This window comes from Scardinius erythrophthalmus (genome assembly GCF_964197995.2).
Source record: "Scardinius erythrophthalmus genome assembly, chromosome: 20".
NCBI classification, from domain to species: Eukaryota; Metazoa; Chordata; class Actinopteri; order Cypriniformes; family Leuciscidae; genus Scardinius; species Scardinius erythrophthalmus.
This window is the reverse complement of record NC_138240.1, coordinates 5,255,697-5,276,284: the sequence shown is the minus strand read 5'-3', so window position 1 is coordinate 5,276,284 and position 20,588 is coordinate 5,255,697. Positions and strand designations below refer to the sequence as shown.

Here is a 20,588-nt window from a genome sequence, read left to right as displayed (position 1 = left end):
ATGAACAAATGTATTTCCAGTAACGACAATAGAACATCCGTTCAAAGTTATCTGGTCTTTAATAGCGTTATCAAAAATGTTATTTATACATCATTCATGGAATGTTTTTCTGCAACCTTTTAGGCAGAATGTTTTTTTTTAAATGTTACTACTTTCTAGCCTGGTTAAAACCAGACCATTCTCAGTAGTAACTGAGATATGAGTCTGGCAAAGCTCCATAGACAAATCATTTCCAAAGGGGCGTCACCAACGGACGTCGCTCAAAACCAATCAGAGCGATCGTCATCGTGTAAAGCCATATGCTGCGTCCTAAGTTACACTACGCCATAAAAGTACTCTTTTTGTGAAGAAAAGGTATTTACTTTTGAATGTGTAGCAAAAAAAGTAGGCAAGCTTTGGGACATACTACTTCGTCATCTTTATCGGACGGATCTGTCGCGTGCATCCTGTCATGTAAACTGCCCTGTCCATCATCTTGTCACAGTTAAATTCCTCTATTAAATCTAATTTAATTTCCTACCGTTTCGGAGAGAAATGTAGTTGCACGTTCATCTGCCAGTGGGTCTTTCATGGAGATTGTCCTCTCATGTGTTTGCAATTTGAATATAATAATGCATTTAAAGGTGAACTAAGTAATTTTTTTTACCTTAACTGAACAGCTTCGGAGTCATTGGAATGGTTATATTACTTATTTCGGGTTGAATGGTGGTCGTTTCGCACCCCCCTGGTGCCCGTGAGCGGAAAATACGCACTTGCAACTTTGAGCCGGCGGGCCGCCGGCCGCCGCGTCAGGAAGTCTCGCGTGATATCAGGTCTCGCGATGTAAACAATTGCTTTACGGCCAAAAGAAATCTGCTAAAATGCTGTCATTATTGCACTCCCTCATGCTGTCCGAACCCGAATGAAGAAGACGTTTTAAAGAATGTCCCATCTGCTTTGATGTCGTTGATCTATAGCCTCTGGTGTCTGAGAATCACCAACGAGTTTTTACAACAGTGTTGTCAAATATCTATTCCAAAGCTGTGGGGGGAGCTCTAGGGAGAAAACTGCGAGCAAAAAGCGAGAATACAGCGAAGAAATCCCGAAGCTACTGAGTGCTGCTTTAAAAGTTGATGCGCTTCACCAACGGACGTCGCTCAAACCAATCAGAGCGATCGTCATCGTGTAAAGCCCGCCTCAACGTTTCTGATTGGTGCCGCAATTTCTGGGCCATGGAAATGGGCTTGAATGAGCTCTTTGCCAGACTTACTTCTCGAGCAAATCTAAATTTGCCGTAAGTTGTCTGGGTTTTCCCAGGCTAACTACTTTCTACTTTTTTTCAGATGGTTCAGATAACATTCAAAAGTATACGTTCCCAAAATACTTGCAAAACGAGAAAATAGGGAAAACATTTCCTTAATGTTCTCCAACGTTCACATAACCAAAAAAAATGGAAGCTTTGAACATTTGGAGAACATTTAGAAATGAGCAGAACATTCTTAAAACATATTTTTGTTTGCTGAAGACCCATCAGTCACTGTAAAGAACTAACTAAATAAAACAAGGCCAATGTTGAGAGATGAATGCCAGAAGAATGACCAGCTGACCACTGCACATGATCATGCTGCATTTGTTGATTTTCTTTCCACTGCATTCAATAAAGCAACAACTAATATACATTATGTGTGCCTATTACAAATGCGAAGCATGTTTGGCCTGCGATCAGCAGTCTTTTACTGTAAAGCGTGCGAGTTCGACTCACACTGAGACAAAACCTCATGTCGTGGCACATTTCCCATTTATCTCAGAGTGAACAGAACCTCCTGCAGTTCAATTGCACATTTCCTTCCCCCCCACCTGATCAATATTTAAAACGTGTAAATAAATCATTAACATATGAAGCCCCTCAGGTAGTGGAGAGTTCATTTAGAGATGTTGTTAGTGTCCACATTTGTGTTTGTGTTGCTTTGCGACTTCACCTTTGCGTGATCGAGTAAGTGCGTGTTTAGAAGGTCAATGCACCTTGAGTTATGTGAAATCCACTAGGTGCTTTGATTAGTGTGTGTGTGTATGTGACTCTAACTAGTGTTGTCATAGGGGCCTAGACAGATGGCTCTGTGTTTTATTCTCTCTGGTTCTGGCTGCAGTTATGGATGCTGTTTGAAGTTTGCGGTAACAAAGTCGTAGTAGCTTGCAAACCCATTCCATTACCCTCTCCTAGTCTTCCCATTAATTATGTGGTCTGCTTTGGTTTCTTTGGGGTTTCGGCCCATTAACAAGACATTGTATCAAAATAGGATAATTTACTAAATGAAATGGATTTGACAAATTGGACTGGAGTTGTTGTTATATTTTTCATGATGCCTAGATATGCAACAGAAACTGACTCTTCTTGCTTATATATGATGTATCAAACAAATGCAGCGTGGGGATTGAGCTGAAAATAACATCAGCTGGAGTTTTCTTTGTTCTGCTGCATTGCTCTATGCACCCTGTCGAAATCTATCCACACCATCATGACCCGTGAGCCGTTTGGTGTGCGTATAAATTTGGTGGACAGTGTACTGTCAGAAACGTGTCTTTAGTTGTCAGTCACACTCTGCATTAAACAAACACACGCTAATATGTTCCTCAAATGATTTCACATCTGTCAAGCGGTTCTTGGTGTTTCAACTGGCCAGGACCCAAATGGACCATGAAGATGATTCATATCAAATCAAACTTGTTTTAAAAATGTCAATTTAGGTTTAGTCCATCTTTGTATCACATCACATTTCCTCTAGTCTAGACTGTCATGATGTCAGTGATAATTTCCATGCGCAATGGCTCGGTAAAATAATGTGCCTGTAATCTCTACCCAGATATGCATGTCCAAATCAATTTGCCTTTGTGCACATTCAAAAAAAAAAAAAATCCACAGAATATTACTTTGCATTTTTATCAACGTATGCACTGAAAAAACTGTAATATTCATCGGCTGTTTTTTATGAGCAAAGAATTAAAGTCTAGCAGTTATAATTAGATCTAAAAAATGACAGACTGAAGGGTATAATGACATCAAAGTCTAAACAAATCTTTGTGTTAAAGATCTACTCCAGTAAAAAAAGATTTTTAACACTTTTATTCATCAAGGATGCATTATATTGATCAAAAGTGACAGAAAAGAGACATTTATAATGCTACAAATAAACCCTGTTCTTTTGAACGTTCTATTCAAAGAATTCTGGAAAACAATGTATCACAGTTTCCAGAAAAACATTAAGAAGCAAAAACTGTTTTCAACATTGATAATAATAAGAATCAATTAGGGGTGTAACAATATATCGTGTCACAATATATGGCAATACAAAAATGCAACAATATGTATCGTGGATAGTTCACCCAAAACAAAAATTACCCTGTGAGAAAAAATGGAAGTTTTCAGAGTCAGTACTACATTAAACTACAATATATTATGTTGAATATAATGTATAATAATGGGGGAATATTAGTGGGTCCTGATAATGCTTATGTTATAAGTCTTATGTTACCAGTATTCTGTATTTTCAGGTTCAGAATCATGAATATATTTATTCTGGTGTCACCATTGTCCAAGCCTTACACCCACAATGTTATATCAAATTTAGCATTTAATCAACAGTAAATTTTTTCTTAACCTTTTATTATATGTCTTGGAGTATCGCAATAATATCGTATCGTGATATGTATCGAATCGTGAAATTAGGGTATCGTTACACCCCTAGAATCAATATTAATAATTGAGCAGAAAATCTGAATATTGGAATGATTTCTGAAGGATCACGTGACACTGAAGACTGGAGTAATGATGCTGAAAATTCAGCTTTGCATCACTGGAATAAATTACATTTCAAAATATATTCACATAGAATTGAATTTACCTTCATTTTAAATTGTAATAATATTTCACTTTTTGTTACTGTATTTTTGATCATATACAGTAAATTCAGACTTATTGAGTATAAGAGACATTAAAACTCACACACTGTTATTAGAATGAAACCTGCCATTTTGCCAAAAAGATGCGTGACAACAATGTGTGACAACAAGCCCCGATCTCCTGTATTACATGAGCTCAAATAAACACTGCTCTCTCCGTGGGCACAGAAGCAAAGTTTAAGTAGGAAGTGTCTGGTTTAAGGAGGAGATTGCATCTTCCTCCGCCATTTCTGATGAATCCCTTGAGCCTATGGCCCCGGTGTTTGGGGTTAAATGTGAATAGACAGATGTGCCAGAGCCAGAACTGCTGCAGAGCTCTCTTTAAACCCAAGCCATCCTCTTCAATAATGCAGGAACCCACATGTGACGGGCACATGGCCATGCATAGAGCCGAGCATCCCTGCAGGGAGGAACACACTCCTGGGGATAACGGTAGACGAGTATGTCTTTACTTCTTTTGAACGCTTCTAAACATCCCTCCCTTTTCATCGTGCCATTATTTTACAGGTCTTTATTTATACCAGCTATGCAGTAATGAATTTTTGATGATTGGTTTGAAGTTTCCTGTGGCTGAAAGATAAATTAGTAGAGAAGACCTGGGGAATTTGTGACATTTTTGTAGGTTTTTCTTCATAAACTGAGGCTTCTATAAAAATAACCACTATTTTTAATTTCTTTTTGGTAGCCTATAGGAAACGTATATATGTTCCAGCACTAACAATCCCATTAAATGCTTTATATTTCATAATGTTTCAATTGATCCCATACAGTTACATTTGCTACCAGCAACAGTGTAATCTTTTATGTTCGACATTCAATCAACAACCTAGTTTAAATTCAAAATCATCATAACTTTGGACAGCAGAATACAGTAAATATATATATATATATTTTTACCATATACTGTAAAAAAAAATAATAATAATAATTTTTGATATAGTTATACCTATATCTTTTCAGACACAAAAAGATCTTTACTGAGAATGCTGAATAATTGGCATCACATGTATTTATCATTAAAGAAATGTAATGTGTTGCAATTGCATCCATACCACATCCATCTTCTCGTCTTGAGAGTAGATTTTTCTTAATTCTTCATTTTTCTGCAATACATTTCTGATCAGGATGTGCAAAACTGTGGGCTACGTTTTAACATTAAAATTTGCTCATTATAACTTTAGTTCTTTCTTTGATGCCTTTTATATAACGCTGTAAAATGTATTGGCTCCGATATTTCCTTTTTCCAATATTTACTTCCTGTATTTTGTCGCCCTCTACTGTTTAATATGAAGACTACAATAAAAGAGTGCCTTAAATAATTTTCCATTCCCGTAGTAATGCCTGGGATATATTAAATGCAGATAGGTTAAGAACATTATTTAATGTTATCTTAAGAATATATTTTACATTAAACATTATTATTGATATTATTGGACGCATTATATTATTTAAAAAAGAGTTCTGTCTCTTTAAGAGAGTCCATTCTGTCTTCTTGACGCTTGATTTAGACGTCAGAGCTTCTTTCTGCGCCGCATGTGTTGAACGAGTCGATTTATCTCTGTAGGTTTCCTCAAAAACATCTTGATGGATAAAGACAATATTTTATAAGAAACACTCTTTCAAAGTAAGAATTACTTCAAATAAAAGTGTTTTTGAAAAGGTACTGACTTGTAAAGTACGTGAACTGATATTACTTCAGCGTTACATTAAATATATTAGAGCTGGAACTAACTTTATCTGTTCTAGTGTGATTTTACAAGATATCCTGCATTCTTTATTTCAGTCTGTAATAGTTGTGACATGCAGTAATGGCTCTCCTGGAGAAGAATGACCTAGAAATACAAGCTATGGCCAGTGAAGAAGAGTTAAATGACCTTAAACCAGAGGAGGATGAGAAAGCAAACTGTGTCCAACATGCTGACCAGGAGATGAAGTGTGAAGATGATGATGATGATGATGATGGTGGAGCTCTTGAAGCGGGGACTAATGAAGAAGATGAGCTTGAGAAACCAAAGGGCAAGAAACTTATTCCAGGTATCGTGTATATAGGACACATCCCTCCGAGGATGAGACCAAAACACATGCGGAATATGCTGAGTGTGTACGGAGAGATCGGCAGGATCTTCCTACAGCCGGAAGGTAAAACACTACATGACTGAAATAAAGCTGTTGACTTGTCTTTTTTACCTTTTACTTATTTCTAAAACATCCCCAAACTTTTGAACAGCCAGGTATGTGTGTGTGTGTGTGTGTGTGTGTGTGTGTGTGTGTGTTATATATATATATATATATATATATATATATATATATATATATATATATATATATATATATAATGGCAATGAAAATGACCTATTAATTGTCATTTAAGTGAAATTACTGAATTTAAATATACGAGCTTGATAAAAATGATCATTCTAGAAGAAAATTTCAGATGGCACTTAGAGGCTTTTGCATTTGAACTCTTTATATATTCTGGCATATTATATATATATATATATATATATATATATATATATATATATATATATATATATATATATATATATTCTGGCATGTTAATTGTTTGGCAACAGATCTTCTCAACCCTAGTTGATGGAGTGTGTAGCTTTTCATTTCTTAAACAATCATGTAGGAAGACATGACAATGTCATGATTAGGCTCAAATTGTTAATGAATGGTTGTGAGGGACCATGACGAATAATGACGAGTCCAGACCTTTAATTCATTGAAAGTCTTTGGGATGTGCTGGAGGGGACTTTACAGAGTGCTAGACTCTTACATAGTCAAAACAAGATTTTGACCAAAAATGTATGCACCTCTTGATGGTAATAAATGTTGTGATATTATTTCCATCAAGAGGCGCATCAATTTTTCACACTTACTGTGTAGAAAGTGCATGTTTTCATGTTTGACCAACATTCCCACTGAAAATCTGACTCTCTTTTAGATCGTTGTGTAAAAAATAAGAAAAAGAAGGCAGGAAGCAGATCATCCAGTTTCACTGAGGGATGGGTGGAGTTCAGAGACAAGCGCATCGCTAAGAGAGTCTCAACCACTCTGCACAACACACCCATGGCCAACAGGAAGAGGAGCCATTTCAGCAGTGACCTGTGGTCCATCAAGGTAAATAATACAGAGACGCTGCCACAGAGGTGTGAAGAGCACCTGAAAACAGTGAGGTGCTGTAATAATGTAAAATAGGGGAAATTGTGTTTTTTTTTTTAAACAATTAAGCATGAAAGAATTATCTAGTGTACCCCAAAACAAAATCAAGACTTTGAAAAAGGGCAAAATAGGACCCTTTTAAGTATTTTACTCATACAGAAGGTGTTTCTCAATGTCAAGGATACTTCCTTGGCAGGACTGGTCCTTCCAAGTCACTTCCTTCAGAGGCGAGGCGAGGCGAGGCTCCTCTTTAGCATTCGGAGAACACGTAAATGGAACAGGCTAGCAAGTGCACGTCAGTGCGTCATTACGTCAGTGAAAATGAAAAACAGAGCGTTGCTATGGACGCAGTTCTGTTCACTCAGGCAATATAATCGTTTTTAAATCAATAAACTCCTTTTTAATCATATTGATTATTTGACTGTCAAGTGTGTTTAAACAGTGCGGGTCAATTTGATCCATAACATAATGGATGTAATTATTTTTTAAAACAAATGTTTGGTAACGTAAATATATTTACATTTGAAAGCATATTGACCCGTTAACGCTCCGACTCTGTTAACGTCCAACAACATTTGAATCTTTTTAACAAGATAGCAAAGCTGCGCGCATAGGATTGTGGGTGATTTGAGAGCGCGAAGAACACGAAGGCTACACATATGCATCCTTTCCTGTATATGGGATATTTTTCGAACGAAGGACTCAGTCATTGGTGGAAATTCCGAGGATCCTCGACATTGGAACAGTCCTTAGACGGATGTCGATGACGTAGCATCCTCGAAATTCTGGCTTCCGAGGATCCTTCCTTGACATTGAGAAACGCCTTGAATGTAGGCTCAGAGATGCACTAGTCCTCAACACCTAAGAGACATGCCAGTGAAAAACAAGAAACAGTTGATTTGTGAGGCGAGCAATCACGTTTATTTTCTAAAATCAAGATGAAACTGAACACCTCAAAATTGCAAAGCCTCTTAAATGTCTACAGACACTCAAGTCTCAGTTAAGCTCAAGTTCTCAAAAAGGGCATAAGGAAACCAATATCCTTCAGAAAGTTATTTTCAACATAACAGATCGATGAAATAATGTTGCACTTACACTGGTTTGGGCCTCATCACAGGTTGCATGTCCTCATCTCATATGTGAAACACCTGCGATTAACAACATGCTAATGCACCTGCATTCGTGCAACCTAGCCTTATTGACAAGTTTAGGTAAGACGCACAAGCTATAGTAACTTAATGACCTGTAGATGGCGATATCACTTATTTTGTTCAACTTAAAAAGTTCAGTCTGGTGCAGAATGTAATGTGTAATTGCATTACTCATCAGTCATCAAAAATCTATAGGAGTGTACATGTACTATACTAATTAGATTTACTCAAATACTTTACACCACTGCATTACCGTTCAAAAGTTTAGGGTCGGTACTCAGTACATTTTAATTTACTTTTATTCAGCAAGAATGCTTTAAATTTATCCAAAGTTACAATAAATACATTTGTAATGCTAAACAAATGCAGTACTTTTGAATTTTCTATTTTTCAAAGGATCCTGAATTTTTTTATTTATCATGGTCTCCAGAAAAATATTAAGCAGCACAAATGTTTGGAACATTGATAATAAAAAGAATATTAGAATCTGAAGGATCATGTGACACTGAAGACTGGAGTAATTTTGATCAAATAATTGCAGCATAAGAGACATCCCACAGTTTTGAATTGTAGTACATCTCTTGTACAATATAAAATTCATAATATATGACTTTTTTTTCTTTTCACTCTTTCATCAAGTATCTGCACCGGTTCCATTGGTGCCATCTCAGTGAGCGATTGGCTTATGAGCAGACGGTCTATCACCAGCGTATGAGGACGGAAATCTCCCAGGCGAAGAAGGAGACCAACTTCTACCTGGCTAGTGTGGAAAAGAGCCAGAATCTGGAGAAACTAAAGAAGAAGAAGGAGAAGAAGGGAGAGGTTGTAGAGGAGAAGACATGGGACTACAAACAGCGTTCTACAGAAGAAGAGATCCACCTGAAACGGTTCAAGAACAAAGGCATATCCAAGAAGAACCTCCAGAAAGCACAAGAGAAAAGTAAAACCTTCCAGGACAAAGCTCAATCAAACGTTTCCCTCCTGGCCAAGATCTTCAGTAGTGGAAAGGCCCAGGAATGATGTGCTGAGAACATTGAGGTTACTGATACTGCAGAGTGGTATTGGCGATTACTTCAGATGCATTTCTTTTTTTCCGTAATTGTGTGCATACTTCTCAACAGATCAATCTTTGAACAGATGTTCTACTTGTTTTTTTCTGTCAAAGAACAGATGCAAACCTCTTGTAGATTGTTCTGATTGACAGTTTCATACTTTCAGAGTAAAACACTGTATAACTCACACAAGAACGCTCCACCATTGTGCAAACGGTGTTCCATTTTCCCATGAAAAGAGGCTTAATGTCCTCTGAAAGCATAATAAATTTTACTCTAATTCTACCTCCTGCCTGTTTCCAAAATTTGCTCAAGTAATTTTTTAAATTATTTTTAGTCTTTGTTTTTAACGTAAATTCGCATTGGGTGAGTTTTTGGGGGTCATATCAATTATTCATATTTTAATATGAATAATATTGTCTTTAGATGCAAATCGTCCTAAGCAATGAGCCAAAAGTAATGATTTTATTTATTGTATTAATACAATGTCAATATGAAGGACTTTGTGCTTAGATATAAAACAAGATTTTTAAGAGATTGAATTTCATGTTTATCAAACAATACAATTACCTTCCTGAAAAATTGTACAAGATATCACAAGGTTGTATTGTAAAATATCTTACAATATCTTAATATCTTTTTTTGCCATAGTTCAGTAGAAATGGTGTACAATGACATTTCACAGCATTACATTGTTGCAGGGTTTTTTTTTTTTTTTTTTTGGTAAGGACAAAAAGATCAGTTTGTCTGATCCTAGAAGACATGGCATCACAAGACAGAAACATTGGGTATTTTAGAGGAATTGGCTTGTTCTTTCCCCCCTTGTTTCGCCCCTGGTTTACACAACCATTTATGCACATCTGCTTGTAAAATGAGATCTTCCTCATCCTAAGAAGACCGATTTCTCCAGGCCATCTTCTGCTTTGGTGTACTCCAGGAAGGACTGGTAGTAGCGGCTCTCATAGCGTGGGTTGTTCCTCACATATTTCAAATATTCTGGGGCTCCAGGACAAATGACGTTGTCAGCCAACAGGACAGTGCCTTTTCTGAGTAGACCACAGTCCTACAATGTCATAAAATAAATACATTTGTAATTTTCCTTATGTTAGGATGATTACTTAAGGGGTTAGAGTACACTCTTAAAGGGGTCTTTGGATGCAAAATTCACTTTTAAATGGCGTTTGTATATAAATGTGTCTTTGCAGTGAGTGGAGACAACCACCATACAATGAAAAAAATCCATTCACTCCGTTTTTTAATCCTCAAAAAGTCACTCAATAATCAAGCAGTTTGGATTTTCTGAGCACAATGATGTCATAATGCTCATGCTCCGCCCACGACCACTGACTGACTGGACCATATTAGCATATTTCTGCCCTCAGCCATTGGACACTCCCCATGGAAGAGAGGGGTGGGGTGAGCAGTTGCTCATTATCATTTAAAGAGACATGCACCGAAACAGGTCACTGTGAACAAAGCTGTTTTTGAGGATTGTAAAAAGGGTGTTGTTTTACACAACCATTGAGGAATTTTAACCAAAGTATATTACAAACTTTACATGAACACCCTAAAGAATCATACCAACTTGTGGAAAATGGGCATCTGATGACCCCTTTAAAAAGGGGGGTTTTCCACTGGAAAAAAAGGTACTCTAAAGAACCTTTTGTGCAGTGGAAAACTTGTATGGATGTTAAAAGTACATTGGAACCATAGATGACAATAAAGAACTTTTATTTTTAAGTGTGTAAACAGTGAAATTTTGGGGCTTCTTACCTCAAGAAGTTTAGTATCTGGAACGTAACGATCTTTCCAGTGGTCCAAAAACACAAAATCAAAAGATTTTAATCCAAATCGCTCCTTCATTTTGGGAATCAAATCACCAGAGGGTCCCTCCACTATAGTAACCTTTAAAAAAAACAATGAAGGCATTTTTCAGTGCTTTGAGATGTCACTGCTGATATCAACAAAATAATCACTTAGTTTGGCATTACAATATGTTCTGTTTCCTGCCTTCAATTCAAACAAAACTGGCAAAAATAATAAAAATGTGCAATAGAGAAGCAAAAGCGTAGATTAAAAAACATTTGGTTAACAGAAAAGATTGTCATTTTCCAACATCCCACATTTTTTTATGTTCTTTGGACTGTATTGAACTGTCCACAGGATTTTGTTTGAATAAGAAATAAATGTATGAAATCCAAATTATCATATATATATATATATATATATATATTCTACTTCTTTTTTTCTTTTCTTTGTTTTTCGGCTAGTAGAAGTTCTGAATGGCCGGTAACTTAAAAATGTAGAAGCCAAATTGATCGGTGAGTGAAAAAGTTAATTTCAAACCCTGAAAGTAATAAATATGGATATTTTTCTTAACTCTCTTCTAGATAAAGATATGCACGCAGCACAAGCCCCCTGGTGAGCCAAAATGAAGAATACTCAGAAATGCCTTGCTTCAGGAAGCAAAAAACCATAGAAATAAAATCGAATGCATAAATAAACAGAACGTGAGGAACGACAGACAACCAAACAGCATTTGATTACTACACTTTGCTACAGAAAGCCTTTATTAACCCCCTGGAGCCGTATGGATTACTTTTATGATGGATGGATGCGCTTTTTTGGGGGATTCAAAATTACAATTAACTCCCATAATAAAGCTTGGAAGAGCCAGAATATTTTTTAATTAAACTTCAATTGTGTTTGGCTGAAAGAAGAAAGTCATATACACCAAGGATGGCTCTAGGGTGAGTCAATTATTGGATCATTTTCACTTTTGGGTGAACAAACCCTTTAATTTGAACTAATGTAAACAAATGTAACCTTATTGTGAGTTGTTACCGATAATTTTATGCCATTTGCTGAATTAAGCATGCAATGGAAAGAGGTAAAATGGCAAAATGTAGCATATTATAATTTCACACTCTGTTGTATTTTGTAGTTTATTTACATATACATATTGTTTAGAAACTAGAACGCAGTAGTCTATACTGTTTGCAACAAGCAGCACACTAATATTCTATTACAAATATAGCCTATGCATAGGCGTACTAGCTCTTTTGTTCTTACTTTGTCCTGAAGGCCGGCGTAGGCGATGATCTGACGAGCTATGGCGGCAAAGGCTGGGTTGAATTCGACGGTAATGAGTTTGGAGTTGGGGGACAGCAGTCGAGCGATACGAACGCTGGAGTAACCACAGTATGTGCCAAGCTCCAGAGCCATGCTGGGGTTCACCTCCGTCAACACTGAATCCAGTATGAGACCTTTAGAGAGACACAGAACTCTACACTAAATTCAGAAAACAAATCAATGAGGTGGCTAATGGCGTAGTCGAAATATCATTAGGGCCTTTCTGCCCCATTAGCAGCATTTATTCATCAGTGCCTGCTGTCGCACATGAGCTGCTAAGCAGCATCAGTCGTAAAAGTAAACGAAAAAATAGTACAAAAATAAACTAAAAACTCAGATTTAAGGTAGGCAATCTTTCAGTGCAAAACATATTTTTTTTTTTTTTCAGTTTTTCTTGTTTTCCAGTTCAATCGTCTAAACATGCTTAAATTTAAACACATTTAGCCTAATTGAGACGCAAAATGACTTACAAGATATACAAAATGACAAGATATTAAGTCCGAAATGTGTTTCAAAATTAAGTGAAGTTTTCTTAAAACATGAAATAGTATCTGTTAATCGTAAATCTTGTTTTCCCTTTGAATTAATTTTATTTTTTACCCCATTGGCAGATATTTTTCTTGATTTAATCATACACCATGCAGGGTTATTACAGTTAAATAAAACTAAAACCATAAAAAACATGGAAAAAAAACAAAAACAAACTTGAACTGAAATAGAAAAAAAAAACATGCCAAGGCAACACCTAATTTCCATTTGGTATAGCTTGATGTACTAAAATAACTAAAACTAAAATATAATCTTTATAAAATACTTTTTTAAACTAATACAAATGACAAAATAACAAAATTGCAAAAATTTTAAAGTAAAATTTTCAAATATTAACAAAAACTACAATATCTCGAATATTTAGCTTCTCATGTAAATGTATCTTGATATATTTATAAATATATGAACTGTAAAACAAAAAAAAATATTTTTTTGCTGTGTTTTGGCTAATTGCCTCCAATCGTCCCTTTTTCTTCTTTTTTTGGTGATCTTTCAAGGATTTATGAAGTCAGTTCCCCTCAAATTACAACAATCAAAATATACTCAATTTGTATATCACGTAAAATAGATTCACAGCCCATTCGGGATCAGTCCCATAATGCATTAGTGCATTGTGTTGGATGCAATGGCTGCACATTGTTCACAGGCGTACATGCAACTAGTGTGCGTGTGTGCAGTCACGCAGAGAGCATATTGACCCAGTAGACAGGAGACTGCCATCACTTCTCATTCAGAACAGCCGGCTGTGAGCAGCCTCAAGGCCATTTACTCAAGAGCAGAGGAGAGAGAGAGAGAGAGAGATAATACAAGGGGAAAAAAAATCAAGCAATTGGTAAGAAAATTAGAAAGGGCATAGAGAAGAAGGCAGGGAATGGAAAACATTTTGCTACCTTTATCATCGCCCACGTTCATGGCCCATTCTTTGTGCCGGCAGTAGTAGTCGATGGCTGAGATTACGCTCTGAGGGTCGCCTTTTGTGGCATTCTTTTGAACAGCTTTCAGAATGCGCTGTTCATATAAATCAGAAATAATCAACACCAGTGTTCTTCAGCAAAGCCAGAGAACAGTACTTGCAAGATAAAGACATAACATGAGGCCAGGAATTACTCTTGCTTACAAACGGTTATTTGAATCTATTTAGGGTTTTATAATCCTGTTTAATCATCATTCTTTTAAAAAAATTACTGTCACAGTACCATGGTACAGGTAATACCGTGGTATTTTAATACCTGAATGATTCATCTTATTCACGGTATTTGTATAGTTCTCAGAAGTACTTCAAAGAAATCCATAGCATTTATATGATGCATTAGATTCTTATTAATACAATACAATAATAAAAATCATTTAAAAAATGTGTGCATTATATAACCATAATGTATAAATATTTTACAATTTAAATAATTTATCTTTATTACATTTTTTTTATATTTGTATTATGATTAAAGTGAGATTGTTTTATAAATACATGACTGTAATGAAAGATGTTCTTAATTGTGATGAAACTATAATGCTACAATGCCTAAAAATGGCTTTATTTTCTTAATGGAAAGATGGTAACACTTTGTTAACTAACAATGAACAGTACTTGTAGCATTTATTAATCTCAGTTTATGTTAATCTCAACATTTACTACTACATTTTTAAGATCGAAAGTTGTATCTTTTATTATGAGTTAATGTGATCTAACATGAACATGAACATTTCTATTAACTATAACATTAAAGGAGAACTCCGGTCAATTTTAACATTGAGCTCATTTTTTTTGTAAATTTGGAGTGCTGTCGATACAGAGAACAACGACAAAAATCGGTGTTGCCCACACCGTGTGTTATCCTCTTTTTAAAATTTGCACCCTGTTGACTTCAATGGGGCAAGTACTAAACCTGCTTTTAGCAGTTTAGAGTAATCAATTGTCGAGTTCACGCGCGTGATCATAGGTAACTAAACCTATGCGTGTGAACTAGACAATCGATTACTCTGGACTTCGACCGAAAACAGGAAGAAAACAGGTATGTGCCCTGGCTGAAATAACATAATTTTTTTAAATATCTTTCACATCTACTGCAGTCAGATTCACCGTGTTCACTCAGAAGGAATCACTCACATTTTCTGTGCACTTGTAATGACACATCAAGGATGTTAAGAGGCTAAAAGCAGGTTTAAAACTTGCCCCATTGAAGTCAACAGGGTGCAAATTTTAAAAAGAGGATAACACGGTGTAGGCAACACCGATTTTTGTCGTTGTTCTCTGTATTAACAGCACTCCAAATTTACAAAAAAATGAGCTCAATGTTAAAATTGACCCGAGTTCTACTTTAACCAAGGTTAATAAATGCTGTATTAATATATTGCTCATTGTTAGTTTATGTTAGTTGTAACATTAGTAACTAATGTTAACAAATGAAACCTTATTGTAAAGTTTTTAATAATAAATTAAAAATAATAAATACATAAAAAAATGATTCTGAATGCAAAAAAAGGAAAATGTTCTTAAATGTGATGAAACGACAATAGACCCCAAAAAATAGACCCCAAAATAGGGTCCAACATAAATAAATAATATAATTTTGAATAATAAATACATTTATATAATGTTTTAAAGTATAATACTACCATGTACAAGACTTCCATGATACATGCCCAAAAACATGGTATCCAAAACATAGTAATGCCATGGTTCCTTTTGTTACTTTTTTATCAGCCTCTTTTTAAAAAACTTGCATCGTAGCCAGCAGGATGATCTCTGCACACGTGAGTGACACATGTATGAATGACAACGAGGGTCACCTGAGGGCGTGATGATCCCGTCGTGATGTTAAGGACCCGCTCAAGGATGACATCGTGCCAGATGAGCGCCAGCCAGCCGCTGTTCTGCACAGCTGCAGGGATGAGCCAGTGATAGAGGACGTACAGGACAGCTGCTGAAACCACCGCCACTGCCAACAAACTCAACAGCATCCTGAGAGAGAGAGACAGGCAGAGGATCACTAGGAGAATAAATGATTGAGGTCAGCAAAAAATATGACATTAACAGCACCACGAATCGATTCACAAAGGATGAGACTTCAAAGCGTTGTCAGGAAGAATTACACAAAAACAGTCATGGCATCGGTGTAAATCAGGGAAATGTGTTACATATAAAGATAAAGGTCAAATAAAAAATTATATTTTGCTGAAAGATAATAAAGCCTGTAGTGTGTCAAGTTTGATCATGAAAGAGGGTGTAGACTGATCTGCAAGCAGTCACATCATTATCACACGGCACAAGCTGATTGGCTGATCCTGCAGCCAATGAGATTGCTTGCTCAACATTTAAATATTCCTCTGATACCCTCCACCTCCCCCAGCTCCACTTGCCTTTATCCTCTACAGCAGTGGTTCCCAACCCTGTCCTGAAGGCCCCCCAACACTACACATTTTCTTTGTCTCCCTAATCAAACACACCTGATTCAACTCATCAGCTCAATTAACCCATGTGATAATGAGCTGATGAGTTGCATCAGGTGTGTTTGATTAGGGAGACAAAGAAAACGTGCAGTGTTGGGGGGCCTTCAGGACAGGGTTGGGAACCACTGCTCTACAGGATTTATGTATGTCTATTAATGCAGCAGCATATCTTGCATGCTCACAGTGTTATGTATCTGTGTATCTATTAGCAGTAGCAAGTCTATACTTGCTCAGCAGCAGCAGAATCTAGTCCGCCAACAACAAATACATTAACATTGCCATATTCAATAACATGCTAAAACTACTCAGAGAATTGTCATGTTGAAATGTATTTATTATTTTCATGACAATAAATTCTAAATTCTTATTTCTGTGATGTGCATATACGCTTTGCATTTGAGTTGTCATTATTCACATTAATTATTCTCAATAGATTTGCATTAACATAATACAGTAATGAGATTCAACTACACACTGATTTTTTATTTAAATCACAAAATTAAGGCAGAACAACAGATTCTACCATACAAATATTTTACAATCTAATCAATGTATTATTTTATTGTCTGTTACAGTAATGTGAATTTCTTTCTTTTTTTGCATTATGATGAGAATGCTATTTTTTTTTACAGTCATGAAAAACGCCCTAAGTGTGATGAAAATAATGTCACAATGCAAAAAACTTTGGTTTATTAATGCAGAATTATTATTTTTATAAAATGATTGTATTTATTAATGTTTATTTTTACTGATTTTGGAGAGAAATACAACAGGCTTTGTGAAACTAATCTCAAAACTCAATGTCATTTCAACATTGACCTTCCTCAAACCTAAATCAACATAACTTTTGGACCTATTTAATGATTAACTCATGAGTAATTATGACATACAGCCAGGCAGTGTGAATACCAGCAGTAATATTATGATGCAAGATCACATGATGTGCATGCCTACAACATTAACATTAATAGCCAACATTTAAGATATTACAAATAATCAGTAGTATTCTGACTGGCCACGTAAAAAAAAAATAACACGCTACATGAAATAAAAGACAGGGCAGGGTTAAAAACAAAAAAACGTTTGACTGTCAGTGATGTGGAGTGCCAAACTCTCCAATCCCCTCTCCTGTTTCAATCCAGTGCTCCTGGAAAACAGTGAAAGCTCCTTTGTCTTTACTGCGGATTTGGCCACAAGCATGGGGAAGGAAATGAATTAACACAGCTTCATCCCACAGCTGATTTACCACTAACATGAACAGAGTGTGCTTTGTAACCGCTTGCAAAAATGATGATTCAAAAGTTTGTATGCCAACTTTCTAAAGCCAAAAAATGGATCTTAAAGGAATAGTCCACCCAAAATAAATATTCTGTCATCGTTTACTCACCCTTATCTCATTCCAAAACCAGTATGAATTTGTTTATTTTGTCTATACAACATTGGACCCCACTGACTTTCATTGTACATTCAAATATCTTCTTTGTGCTCCACAGAAGGAAAGGAAAGAAAGTGAATAAATGCTGACAGAAAATTTTCATTTTTGGATGAACTAAAGAACCTCAAGAGTACAGAGAAGTACAGTATGTGTGCAATATACCGCCACGTGGACGAGATATTACAGTGCTGGCACTGATCCTTATACATCCCTATTAATAAAGCTCAAAATAAATACTTCAGCTCCGGATTTCTGTGCAGACACAATGGGTCGCTCATAAAGGACTCCAAACACGATCCACTGGAGGCATAAAGTGACAGTATACGAGCCTGTGTGGTTTAATTAAAGATGGTATCGCTACATGTGCAGACCTGCAGCTGAAAATACAAACCTTAAAATAAGCAGGGAGACTGAAAGACAGAAGTGTCCATGTTTTACAGCTTCTGGGTCCTCCACACGTGCTGATAGAGTAAGTGTTATCAGCCTGCCATGGAGAGACCTCAGGACTGAATTCTGATTACAAGGCCACATGAATAATTAAATCTTTTGCTTAATTATAGATTGCAGCTAGACATGAAGCTGAAGTGTGCTGTTAACACGGAGGCACCATATTAACACCTTTGCATGCTGTGTGCGAGATGTGTCAAGTTTTCAATCACCATCTTGCTTGTGAATAAATATTGAAGTGTGAACAACATTGGTCGAGCTGGATCATGCATAAAGTTACATAAACACGACGTGTTACTGCAAGAAATGATTCTCACATAATACATAACTCACATATTTACAGCATGCATTTACAGCAACAAAGAACAATCTGTTGCAATATTGTGCCAAACAACATTTCCATAATCTTACTTCCTTTTGCAGCTGTCTTCACATAGGCAACACACACACAAAGAGAGAGAGAGAGAGATGAGCTTCCCTTTTCCTCCGATGCTTATATGGCTTTCTCTGACAAGTCTTTCTCGCTGGCCCCTCTCTCTCTCTCTCTCTCTCTCTCTCTCTCTTTCTTTTCTACCTCTCTCCCCTCCCACTTCTGTTTGCTCTTTCTAACCTGTTCTGCTGGTCTGCTCGATATGTGTTGAAAGCGATATACAGCCATTGGTCACACTACAGAGAGAGAGAGAGAGAGAAAGAGAGAGAGATGCATGCACACACATGCATGCAACACTCATAAATACTCAAACACGCACTTACACACGGTTGGAGAAGGAGTTGAACCTCGGCCAACTGGGCCGAGTTTAATCCTCCTTTAGCCAATCATTCTCTAATCTCCTCGCGCGTTCCTCCTTCCTCCTCCTTCGTTTTCCCCATCTCTCTTCCTCCTGCCCTCCCCTTTCCCACTCTGACACATGGATAATGATGACAAAAGAGAGGCCTTGGCATCACCATTTTCCATATGGGATTATGAAGGGGTGTGTATGATTATAAAGCGTGACACGTCTTCTGCAAAAACACATGAACAGTTCATTCAGTGCAATACTAAATAAGCATATATTATGATATTATATGTTTTTTTATATATATATATATATATATATATATATATATATATATATATATATATATATATATATATATATAACATACATATAACAGACTGTCTGTCTGTCTATATCTATCTATATGCACACACACACACACACACACACACACACACACACACACACACACACACACACACACACACACACACACACACACACACACACACACACACACACACACACACACACACACACACACACACACACACACACACACACATTCAATATTTTGATGCCATTACAATTATCAGCCGAAATTGTCCACTTTTTTAATTGATATTATTGACTGATATTGAGTATTTGTGCATGGATATACCAGATGATTAAATTAAAATAGCTTGAAATTTGCTTGTAAACCCATTTTGTAAAATGTGAAACATTAGGAGCACTATGCTTTAAACACATAAAAATCACATGTGAATATACACGTTTATTTTTTATTTGGGTGGTAAAACCAGAGATTCGTAAAAACACACTAACATGAGCTCATGCATGAGGCTTATGAGAAAACAGAGAGAGAGAGAGAGAGGTTACATATCCTAAATGTTGTACATGTCATTCCCAATCTAAATCATCCACACACACAAACAGTTAGTGCATCACATACACAGGTGAGCTCCGGCGTTCTGTGGTTCTGTGAACATCTAATGCTGCGTAATGCTGCCGCAGTGTCGCTCGTAACGTGTTAGGCACTTGAAATGTGACTGTGCTAATGAATGCAGCACATTAAAGCATGCGTCAATGGGTTTGCCTTTTAGGTTTACCATTAGCCACTTAACTCCTCTTATCTGCATTATTATTCACCAGAATAAATAAGACCTTAATAACATCCTTATATCTAATGAGAGCCCAATCATATGTGGTCATCTTCAAGAAATAATAAGCATGGCATAGTGCTGATGTCACCTGACCTGGCTTAACAGTGGCTACTGGTGGGTGAAAGAGGCATTTTCAAAAGTGCTCTCTTAATCAAGACAAGGTCAAACATACATGTGTGCCCTTGCCTGTGGCTAAAGTGTTAAACACATAATTAAGGGCTTCTGAGCATGCATGTTGAAAGACAACACGATTTGTAATGCTTTTTTCCCAGTTGCATGGTTATTTATAACAAAAAGTATAACCTTACAGTATATAAATATCTACTGCTCATTTATGTTGTATTTTG

General features: G+C 36.4%; 2 protein-coding genes across 8 annotated transcripts; one reads left to right on the top strand and one right to left on the bottom strand.

The window, feature by feature from the left end:
* Nucleotides 1-5,430: 5,430 nt before the first annotated feature.
* abt1 (activator of basal transcription 1) lies at nt 5,431-9,751 on the top strand. 3 transcript variants are annotated; one of them, XM_081349643.1, is made up of 4 exons: nt 5,431-5,560; nt 5,720-6,075; nt 6,887-7,062; nt 8,895-9,751. In XM_081349643.1, exons 2-4 carry the CDS (start codon nt 5,745-5,747, stop codon nt 9,273-9,275), a joined length of 888 nt encoding a protein of 295 aa, XP_081205769.1. In that variant the 5' UTR covers nt 5,431-5,560; nt 5,720-5,744; the 3' UTR covers nt 9,276-9,751. The 3 variants fall into 3 exon arrangements, with proteins under 3 accessions (XP_081205769.1, XP_081205771.1, XP_081205770.1); XM_081349645.1 differs by having other exon boundaries at nt 5,434-5,596; XM_081349644.1 differs by having other exon boundaries at nt 5,450-5,611.
* comta (catechol-O-methyltransferase a) lies at nt 9,752-19,322 on the bottom strand. 5 transcript variants are annotated; one of them, XM_081349649.1, is made up of 7 exons: nt 18,732-18,819; nt 18,265-18,386; nt 15,779-15,950; nt 13,879-13,996; nt 12,380-12,573; nt 11,081-11,212; nt 9,840-10,370 (listed from the first exon to the last, which is right to left on the bottom strand). In XM_081349649.1, the coding sequence occupies exons 3-7, from the start codon at nt 15,947-15,949 to the stop codon at nt 10,191-10,193; spliced, it is 795 nt and encodes a 264-aa protein (XP_081205775.1). In that variant the 5' UTR covers nt 15,950; nt 18,265-18,386; nt 18,732-18,819; the 3' UTR covers nt 9,840-10,190. The 5 variants fall into 5 exon arrangements, with proteins under 5 accessions (XP_081205776.1, XP_081205773.1, XP_081205775.1 ...); XM_081349650.1 differs by lacking the exon at nt 18,265-18,386 and having other exon boundaries at nt 9,752-10,370; nt 18,732-18,904; XM_081349647.1 differs by lacking the exons at nt 18,265-18,386; nt 18,732-18,819 and adding an exon at nt 16,349-16,433 and having other exon boundaries at nt 9,757-10,370.
* Nucleotides 19,323-20,588: the final 1,266 nt, after the last annotated feature.